Source organism: Molossus molossus, unplaced genomic scaffold, assembly GCF_014108415.1.
Source record: "Molossus molossus isolate mMolMol1 unplaced genomic scaffold, mMolMol1.p scaffold_m16_p_2, whole genome shotgun sequence".
Classification (NCBI taxonomy): Eukaryota; Metazoa; Chordata; class Mammalia; order Chiroptera; family Molossidae; genus Molossus; species Molossus molossus.
In genome coordinates, this window is record NW_023425355.1 from 137756578 (window position 1) to 137767785 (window position 11208).

At 42.0% G+C, this 11208-nt stretch overlaps 1 protein-coding gene across 2 annotated transcripts; it reads right to left on the reverse strand.

Moving 5' to 3' along the window:
* Positions 1-2549: 2549 nt before the first annotated feature.
* On the reverse strand, positions 2550-5693 carry LOC118636604 (sal-like protein 4). 2 transcript variants are annotated; one of them, XM_036271734.1, is made up of 2 exons: positions 4565-5693; positions 2550-3244 (listed from the first exon to the last, which is right to left on the reverse strand). In XM_036271734.1, the coding sequence occupies exons 1-2, from the start codon at positions 5691-5693 to the stop codon at positions 2550-2552; spliced, it is 1824 nt and encodes a 607-aa protein (XP_036127627.1). The 2 variants fall into 2 exon arrangements, with proteins under 2 accessions (XP_036127627.1, XP_036127626.1); XM_036271733.1 differs by having other exon boundaries at positions 2550-5693.
* Between the last annotated feature and the right edge of the window lie 5515 nt (positions 5694-11208).

Genomic DNA, 11208 nt, shown 5'->3' on the forward strand with positions numbered 1-11208 from the left:
ATCCTTTTATGGTGAATATGGATTGTAGTCTCATTCTTCATTTTTGTTTCCTGCCCTCTTCATCTTTGACCAAGTTGATGTGGCTACTGAGTCATCTAGGATCTGAGTCTCAGCCTTGCAAGGCCAGAAATACATATATATCACATCTTTTGAGGTATGGCAACCCAAAGAGAGTGCAGGTACATAAGTCACGATTCCAGTTAACTGGTTTACTTCCACAGCAGTATGTTCTGTGAACCTTAATGCTCAGGCACATACCACTTCCCCCTTCCAGGTGCATAAGTTTCCTCTGGAGATAAATTTTATTTATTTACTTAGTTATTTATTGAGGGGTATCCAAAATTTATTCTCCAACTGTCAGCATCAGCAGGTAAAACTACAGGGCTTTCTCTTATTAGCTTAACAGTTAGAAAGCTTCTGGTGTGTTCTATGTAACAATATCCACTTCACAGTGTAAACAGGTACTATTATTGTGTTCACTTACAATTCCAGAAGGAAAGGCACAACTGGGGAAAAATTTTTTTTGGATCCTAAAGTCAGGTGCAATAATTCAGAGACAAACTTTTAAGAACAGTCTTGATCTATATTTCCATATTGAGGGAGAAAGACACTTCCACCCAGAAATGAGGGTCTTTCCTTCTTGCTCCTCGTTAAACCATTAAACAACATTTTGTCATTTGTTTAATATCACATACACAAAAACAGGATTAAAAAATCACAGAAACATCTTGAACATCCAGCTGCTCCCACCAACAGATCAACTCTTCGGTTTAAGACAGGAACTAGGAACCCTTCAGCAGTTGTAAAATAGAAAATAAGAGACTAAGGCTACAAAAATAAAAAATAAATGAGGTAGATAAATTAAAGCTTTCACACCCAGGACTCCCCTATTCCAACTTCGTAGCCTTCATGCAATACTCGGGAGTGGGGGAAGGAATCTTCATAATTACTTGGCATAAGTGACATCAAGGAAATTTTTATTAAAATTAGTACGTGAAGCCCTGGCTGGGTTGCTCAGTTGGTTGGAGTATCCTCCCATACACCAAAAGGTGGCGAGTTCAATTCCCAGTCAGAGCACATACGGGAGGCAACAGATAGCTGTTTCCCTCTCACATTGATGTCTCTCTCTCTCTCTCTCTCTCTCTCTCTCTCTCTCTCTCTCTCTCCCTCTCTCTCTCTGTCTCTCTCTCTCTCTCAAATTTATTAAAACATATCCTCAGGTGAGGATTTAAAAAAAAATATGTGAATCTATAAGAAACAAACCCTTCTGTGAGTTTCTTCAAGAATGAAAACCCTTCTATAGCATAAGCACTGGTGAACTAAATTAAGTCACCTGAAGTCGCCTGCTCAGATGCCCACCTGTTCTGGTGTTCAGGAAAAAGGTGCCGTCTAGAAAGCACAGGGAATACACTGGCACTCTTAGGGCTCCAACTGAACTGTACTTCACTGAGCAACGCACACATTGACCCCTTCGGGACTAAAATCAGTCCATTTGAAGGCATCCTACTTAAGATTCCAAGGTTAAAGGAATTTTGTAATTCTACCTTAGTTTTGTAAAAAGTACATTCAAAGAAAACAAAGGCCCTGGCCAGGTAGCTCAGTTGGTTAGAGTATTATCCTGATATACCAAGGTCGTGGGTTTGATCCCCAGTCAGGACACATACAAGAATCAACCAGTGGCCCTGGCCGGTTTGGCTCAGCAGTTAGAGCGTCGGCCCATGGATCAGAGAGACAGACCCGGGTTCAGTTTCCGCTAAAGGCACGTACCTTGGTTGCAATTTGTCCCCGGCCCTGGTTGGAGTTGTGTGGCAACCACTCAATGTATCTCTCTCACTTCGATGCTTCTCTCTCTCTTCCTCCCTCTCTCCTTCCTGCTCTCTCTGAAAATAAATGCAAAAAAAAAAAAAAAAAAAAAGTCCTCGGGCGGGGATAAAATAAAAAAAGAATCAACCAGTGAATGCAAAAATAAGTGGAACAAATCGATGTTTCCCTTTCTTTCTCTCCCTTCCCCTCTCTCTCTAAAGATAAAGAAAAAAAAGATGGGTGCAGGGTTGGGGGACATACAAAGCAAATTCTTAAAGACAACAAACCTTGTCCATTTACCCGCATAGTCACCACAGAAGTATACAGCACCCCCCCCCCCCAATTAGGCTAAACAGTTATCTTTTCCATTGTGGTTCAGTAAGTTCCAACTTGAAACAAGTGATGGTCTTTGGAAATAGTTGTTCTAGCTTGTGCAACGGTTTTATGTACACCATTTGTTGCAAGTAACAAAGCTACTTTGCAAGACCTACTTCTTTCCAAAATTTAAAAAATATATATACCAGTCTGTATTTATTTTAGTATGACTTTTTTCTGTTGTTTTTGCAAAGCAGCATAGCAACATCGTGACTGTAGGACTTGCCTGAGGTTGTGGTCACAACTGTAAACATCATTTGCACATCAGTAAAAAGACAAACAGGAGGAGATGGGTTCTTTAAAAACAACAAAAAAAGGTCCAGTTCTAGAGCAGTCACTCTGCATTTCTCCTGAATGGGTTCTCCTTTAGCTTAGCTGACCGAAACCTTGTCTTCTTCCAGTAAATGAGGCAACTGGTGTTTGAGAATGCTGTCAGCAGCACCTGGCTTTTCCACATCAGCACTAGTAGCTGGCTGAGAGCCATCTATCTTGGAGACAATGGTGTTATTCACAATGGAGCTGGCCTCCAGGGAAACCGGGAGAGTAGGAATACCTACACGCTGGATCACTGAGATCTTGTTGGTTGTCTTGGCCAGACCACCAGTGGGCATGAGGGTATACTGGTCCCACACAACAGGGTCAACATTCACTGAAGGGCTCATGATTTCCTGGGGGTCCATTTCAGGGAGCTTTTTTCCATCTGTTCCTAACAGAGTCGTGGTGTTCTCAATGGCCAGCTTTCTTTCACAGTGTGCAGAGCTGTTGTTGGCCCCATGTGTCATATAATGGACCTGCAAGCTGCCTTTGGTGGTAAAAGCTTGTTCACATATGTTACATATGAAAGGCTTCTCTCCAGTGTGAGTCTTCTCATGAATCTGAAGAGCACTGGCCAATGAATTCTTCCCAAACTGTGTGCAGCCGTGTTGCTTGCCTTGTTGGCATGGCGGGGCTGCTAACAAAGGTGCCATACCTGGGGATATGGTTGTGAGTCCAAATGCACTAGGAACTTCAACTTTGACATAGGTTGACTGGGCGTGGACAAATGTTGATGGGAGATTGCTACAACCTTCCACCTCAGTGTGGCTATTCTCTGAGTTCTCTGCTTTGCCACCAGCATTGGGAGACTTGGACTTGATGCTTTCTGCTTGGCTATTTGCTAGGGAGAGGGCCTGAAAGGACGTCATCTCCCGGATATCAGGACTTTGGCTCTGATACTCCTGGTCTTTCATCACTGAAGACGACGAGTTGTTGGTCAAGCAACCCCTCTCCACCAAACCATTTCCTCTGCTGTTCTGCTGCTGCAGGACCACAGCATCAGGACCCACTTTCCCTGGGGCATCTAACGGGGTCATCACGGAGAACCCTAGCATGGATGATGCCGAGTGGATGCTGGGAAGAGGCATAGGGACCTTAGGGGAGCTGCTGGGGGCATCCTGGGAGCCAATTTTGTCTGTATCAATGTTTTTGACAACGTCATTGTGACAAGTGGTACTTGTGCTGCCATTCTCACCAACCATCATCAGCTGGGGACCTGTAAAGTCACAGGGACTCTCCAGCAGGGGTGTATTGGGAATCTGACCACCCATGTGCATCCGAATATGTTGCTGCAACATGACCGCGTTGGTAAACTTCTTCTGGCAGATGGGACACGAATGCTGCGTCTTTATGGACGTGTTGGTTCTGTGAACCCCGAAGTGTGTCTTCAGATTGTCTTTGGTGGAGAAGGCTCGGTCACAGATATTACACCGGAATGGCCTCTCCATGGTGTGGGTACGGTAATGCATTTTGAGGGATCTTTGACAGCTTAAGATACGGTGGCAAATGAGACATTCGTTGGGCTTGGTGGTGGCCTTGTCAATGTTCTCCACCAGCTGCTGCAACTTCAGGGTCTCTGACCCTGGCTCAGGCTTCTCTCTCCTTTGGAAGCCACCAACCTTTGGGGAATTATGGTTTAGCCCCATCCCAGAGAGTAGAGATCGATCTTTACTTTCTGGAGAAGGCTGGGGCTGCAGTTCATTGGCTAATGGGCCAACCATTAGGTCCTTGGGATTAGCCCCCAAAGAAAGATTCTGAGGTAGCCCTACATTGGGGATCCCCGTGACCAGGACAGGTTTGCTGTCTAAAGAGAGACTCGATTCATCTATGGGGTCAGGTACAGAAAGTGCATAGGGGACACCAATGCCTGTTGCTATTTTATCATGGAACTTGTGAAGCAGCTGGGGGTTTGCCTTCACCTGGAAATGTTGATGAAAGTGCACTTTGAGGCTGTCCTCGGTGGTGAACCAGTGGCCACAGACCGAGCACATGAAGAGTTTTTCTTCAGTATGGGACCGGAGATGGATCTGCAAGCAGCTACGAGTCCCAAAAACCTTGCTGCAGTACTTACACTTGTACCTGTAGAGGGTGGCCTGGTTTTGGGGTTTGACATACACCGGGGACACATTGGGTGGCTTTCCCTTCAAGCCTTTCTTGGACGGATCTAATGCCACAGTAGAGAAAGGGCTCTGGAAGACCACAGAACCTGAGGCCTGAGATATCAAAGCACCTGGGAGGTGGTTAGGGGGCACTCTGGATCCACCTGGTCTCAGGGCGAGGGATCCCAGCCCTGGGGATGCATAGCCAGTAGTGGAAGAGATGTTTTCATGAGGTAGCGTTGCTTGTTTCAAGGAGTCCAGAGATGGACCTTGGACCTGCTGGGACATGTGGCTATCTAAGGACGTCAGGGTGGCAGCTCCTGCCACACTGGAGTGGAAAGCATGAGTGGCCCACAGGTTCACCTGGACACGGATCTGCTCAGTGAGCTGGATCTGCTGTAGCTGCTGCTGCTGCAGACACAGGATCTGCTCTAGAACCCATGGAATGCTGTTGTCACTGGGCATGGGGGTGGGCATGGGGGTGGGCAGGGGGGCAGGCAGCATGGGGGCTCTCTGCTGATCCATCGCCACCTTGGTGCCCCGTAGTGCTTGAAGAGTGACATTAGTGTTGGTCACTCCGCCTTTGGGTAAATAGCTTAAGTCTTGGGGTGTGGGTGGCTGGGCAGTCTTCATCTTTGAGTACAGAAGAGAGTCCACCCATGGCTTTTTCTTCATGTCCAATGAGTTGCCACCATCCTTTTTGTGACTGTCCTCACTGCTTGCACTGTGTGGCTGATGGCTCACCACAGCCCTGATCACATCTTCTGAAGGCACCAGTCCCTCACTGTCATTCATGATAAAGACAGGTATATGTTTAGTGCAATTTTTTTTATGTTCTGAGAACTCAGAGAAGCTGAAGAACTCTCCACAGCATATCTCACAGATGTGTGACTCCTCCCGACGAAGCCTCTTTGCCTTCACTTGGTCCCCATTCATGTCATCGCCAGTCTCCGGGTGGTTCATTGGAGCACACGGCTCCCTCGCAGTGGGCACCACTGGGGCCACATCTGCAAAGTCTGGAGCTAGCTGCTGCAGCTGCTTCTCTCCCTGGTCCGTCTCCAAGTTGACATGTTGTGGTTTCACCTGCTTGCGCCTCGACATGATGCAAGTATCGGCACTGGGCAAGCCGTGGTTATTTTCCCACTCTGACACAAACTCCTGGAGTTGGAGATAAATTTTAAATAATAAAGTTGTTTTTCAAATATAGGACCATAGAAACAAACAAAGAAATTAAGTAAGGACAATGCACATGAAAAAACTTTTTTAAATCAAGAATGTTTCCAAATAGCATTTTGAGAAAAAGGAACATGTCTTAATCATGTGATGCTCAATAAATGATTAGTTTAAATTAAAGGAGGAATCAGAATTACCTGGAAAATACTAGAAACACAATGGCAACGTATCCTTTCAAATTTCCTCTCATGAGAGGCTTATGTTGGCCTTTGCCACTAAATCTCCTCCTAGTTTAAACCTACTTTCATGACACGATTTTATCTCAACTTTATGTCCTTTACATTTTCACTCATTTCTTTAATTCTCTTCTCTAGGAGTCCAGCTAGGCACTAGATGTCCAAGATGGCACACTCACAGGGCTGTTGACAGGAAGCCTCAGGTCCTCCTTATGTAGGCCTCTCCACAAGGCTGCCTGAGTGGCTTCAAAACAAAGCAGCTGACTTCCCCCAGAGCTAGTGATCCAAGAAAGAGTGACTCTAGTCCCAGAAGAGACATACAATTTCTGCCATAGTCTATTTGTTAGAAGCAAGTCACTAAGTCCAACTCACACTCAAGAGGAGGAGACTTAAGCTCCAGTTCTTGAAAGGAAGATCAAAGAACCTATGGACACATTTTAAACCACCACACAACTTTCACAGAACTGGTTACTAACTATTGTCTTGTTCTTCACAAAGTCACTCTCAAATCTGCAAAGTGCTATGGTTTTGAGTTCAAACTGATGCCAATCTATTTATCACCTTATAATGAGAACAGACAGGATTTTAAAAATGCATAGCATTATTTTAATTTACTAACTTTTTGAAGTAATTTTGGATTCACAGAATATTGCAAAAATAGTACAAAGAATTCCTGTCACATGTCACCCTGATTCCCCAAATGTTTCCACGTATGCTCGCTCTCTCTCTCTCTCTCTCTCTCTCTCTCCCCCTCTTCCTCCCCTCCCCCTCCCTATCTCTCTCTCTTTCTAGATATATTTTTTCTGATTCACTTGAGAGTAAGTTGTTATACCTTTACTCCTGAATATTTCAGTGTACATTTCCAAAGAATAAGGATATTCTCTTGTATAATCACTGTACAATTATCAAAATCAGGAAAGTAACATCTAATCTACAAACTTTATTCAGTTATCACCAATTGTCCCACTAATGTCCATTAGAGTAAAAGGGGAAAGAGCTTTTTATTCCTCATCCAGGATTCAGTTCAGGAACACATGTTGTATTTAATTATCAATTCTCTTTACTCTCCTTTCATCTGAAGCAGTTCCTTAGTCTTTCTTTGTCTTACGGTCTTGACATTCTTGAAGACTACAATTCATTTATTGTCTCAGTTTGTGAACAGATAGTATTTAATTTGCTTACAAGCCTGCATCTTCATTCCTATATAAGCTTTGTAAATTGTTCTGACAAGCACATAAAAACAAGTACTCTTAAATACTTTTAGTCTACCAATGGCTTTTGACCTCACTGATAATATTGAGAATGAATAAAGGGAAAGAATCAAACATTGATCTTGCCTTCCCCATCAAACTGTACCCCAGTGAACCAAATAGTAGATGAAATAGAATTACAAAAGGAATGAGAGAATTATAATATCACCATTTTCCAACCCCTAGTGAATAAATAAATCCAAACACTAATCATCAATGGCTGCTAATATACAAAAAGAGTCAGACATTACGTGCTTCTGGCTAGTCATACGCAATGCTACCTATGAAGTACAATTGCCAAAAAAGCAAACCTCAATTTCATCAAGTCTCTAACTCAGTACTGTCCAATGCAAGCCACCATGTAATTTTATGTCTTCTAGTTGCCACATTAAAAGCAACTAAAAGTAAGTATGTGAAATTAATTTTACTAACATTTATTTAACCTAATATGTCTAAATTATTACCATATTAACGTGAAATTATTGCAGATAGTCTACATTCCTTTTCGTACTAAGTATTCAAAATCTGGTACATATTTTATACTTATAGTACATCTCAATTTCAACTAGTGTTAAAGAAAATAATTATTCAGATATTTGTTACAGATGGTAAGGCAGCCCTGGCCGATTTGGCTCAGCGGTTAGAGCTTCAGCCTGCGGACCAAAGAGTCATGGGTTTGATTCCAGTCAAGGGCATAAACCTCAGCTGTGGTTCAGTCCCTGGCCCTGGTCAGGGTTGTGCACGAGGCACCCAGTCAATGTGTCTCCCTCGCATCAATGTTTCTCTCTTTCTCTCTCTCTCTCTCACTCTCTCCCTCACACTCTATCTGAAGAGAAATGGGAAAATATCCTCGGGTAAGGATTTTTAAAAAAAATAGATGGTAAGGCAGACTTTATTCAAAAGGGACTACTACATGGTGATTTTGTAGTAGAGGAGAGAGATTGAGATTAACTCCGAAAACAAAGACAAGTGAAGATTTATAGCCAAGAGCAGAGTAGGGATCAGTGGATAGAAAATTACTAAGATGAAACATCAAAGGTAGGAGGATTTTTCAAAGATGGACTCAACTGAAGGTAGACCAGGGTGATAAGATATTGAGGGTAGGGGATGAGGAATTTGATCAGATATTAAGAATAGGAGATTTTGCTCTAGCCGGTTTGGCTCAGCGGTTAGAGTGTCAGCCTGAGGTCCAGAGAGACCCAGGTTCGGTTCCCGCTAAGGGCACTACCTCGGCTGCAGTTTGTCCCCGGTCCTGGTTGGTCATGTGGGTGGCAGCCACTCCATGTGTCCCTTTCACGTCGATGGTTCTCTCTCTTTCTCTTCCTCTCTCTCCCTCCCACTCTATCTGAACAAAAAACTGGAAAAATGTCCTTGGGTGCGGATTTAAAAAAAATAAAGAGTAGGAGATTTTCACTAAATTAACCCAGAAGAATTCTTGCTAAAACTGAATTAAGCAGGTCAAGGACAAAGCAAGCCCAAGGCCAGAACCTAATCAGAAAGGTGAAGACTCAGAAGAGGTTGACTCAAGTTTGGTCAAGGAGGGAGCCTTTGCCACTAGTCACATCTCAAGTGCTCAACAACCATCTAATGGCCAGTGGCCACCATATTAGACAGTATAACTCTAGAAAGAACTATCAATGGGCAGGAAATGCAGAAGACAGAGGAACATGTAAGACACTACCACAGAGAAGTAAGCCAAAGCCAGACAGAGGGATTCTCTACAAGACAATTTGACTCCTTCAACAAATAAATTGTAAGGAATAAAAGGGGATGGGGAGAGTGACCTCTACATGGAGATTTACGGTGCATATAATTCAATCACAATCTATGAATCTTATTTGGATCCTCATTCAAATAAACTGAAACAAATGTATGGCACTTATGACACAAATGGAAATTTGAACGCTAGCTAAATATTCTGTGATAGTAATTATTTAATTTTTTAAGTGTGATAATAGTTTTATGGTTAAGTGTAAATAAAGAGTCCTTATAAAGGTACATTGGGAAGTATTTGTGAGTGAAATTATATTGTTTCAGATTCACTTCAAAATTATAAGGAGTATCCATTTATATGAAATATCTAGAATATCCATATCCTAGAGACTAAAAGTAGATTAGTATTTATCAGGACTGGAAGGAGGGGAGAATAAGGAGTGACTGCTTAAGGGGTATGGAGTTTCCTTCTGGGCTGATAAAACCCTTCTGAAATTAAGTAGTTGTGATGGTTGTACAAGATTGTGAATTACTAAATGACACTTAATTATAAACTTTTAAATGGTGGAAATGGTGACTTTTATGTTAGATGAATGTGACCATAATAAAAAAATATATATTTGAAAGAAAAATAAAACTATAATGGGAGAAGCATGTGGGATTATAGATGAAATACTCAGTTAAAATTGATAATTGTTAAAGTGGGTGATAGATACCTGAGAGGATTCTTTTTTGTTGTTAATCTTCACCAGAGTACATTTTTCCATTGATTTTTATAGATCAGAAGGGAAGGAGGGTAGGGGAGAGAGAAACATCAATTGGTTGCTTCCTGCATGACCCCAACTGGGGCTGGGGATTGAACCTGCAACCCAGGTACGTGCCACTGACTGGGAATCAAACCCATGACCCTTTGGTCCATGGGCGATGCTCACTGCGGAGCCAAACCAGCCAGGGCATGAGGGGATTCATTTTATTATTCTTTTTATGTTGTGTATGTCTGAATTTCCCATAATGAAAACATTTTAAAACAAAATCAGTCAACTTATAAGGGAAATTTGAATGTGGACTGTGCATTAGATGATGTTAAATGATAGTTTATTTTTAAAATATGATAATGACATAGTGTTTATGAAAAACAACCCTTATGGATGCATTCTGTTACCTAAAGGTGAAATGACACAGTATCTTGAATTTGCATTAAAATACTCAGGCACAAAAGAAAAAAAAAAAACAAAAACAGGAAGGGATTTGTTTGAAACAAGAATTGTAAAATGTTTTAGCTGAGTGATGGGTAAAAAGAGAGAATTAGCCCTGGCCAGTTTGGCTCAGCAGTTAGAGAGCATCTGCCACGGACCGATGAGTCTCATGTTTGATTCCAGTCAAGGGCAGATACCTCGGTTGTGGTTCGTCCCTGGCCTTGGTGGGGCCGTGCAGGAGGCAACCAGTCAATGTGGCTCTAATTACATCGATGTTTCTCTCTGTCTCTCTCTGTCTCTCTCCCTCCTACTCTATCTGATAATAAGTAGAAAAATATCCTCAGGTGAGAAATAAGAAAAAAAGAGAGAGAGAGAGAATTATATCAATCTAATTTTTTATGTTTACATTTTCCAAAATAAAATTTTTATTTTATTTTTAAATAAAATACCAACCCTTATGAGCACCCTACCCTTAGCAGTCCCATTTTTAATTCATATATACAAGCTCTCACCTGGACTCCTATATCTAAGTGTTTCTGAACCTTAATATCAGACACAAATGTTAAACAAAATAATAATATTAGGTCATGACTTTCTCTTTGAAAATAGTGGCGTATCTGGCAACTACTTAGTTTGTTTTTTTTTTATTTAAAGAATGACCTCATGAGAAAGTTCAGCACATCTGGCCAACAATGCCTGCCTTCCTTTTGCACTGAAACAAATTAGAAGAGTATGTTCAATTTGAAGAGGATGTTTATTTCACATGTGGCACATCATCCTCTCAAGACTCTACTCCTTAACTGAAATGGGGGCCAAGAACAGGAGCACCCACTAATAAGCTGGATCTTTTTCTTTTTTTAGCTCCAGAACCTCTTGGGGGAATGCGTGTTTGCAAACAGTTTCCATATTACTACACATGCCAACTTAGTAACGATGAAAATAACAACAATGGATTAAAAAATTAAAGAGTTTATCACCTCTACAATTATTTCCATTTCAGAGCCAGAGTGCTGTACTTGCATTGATAGAAAAAGGCCTTAATGCATAA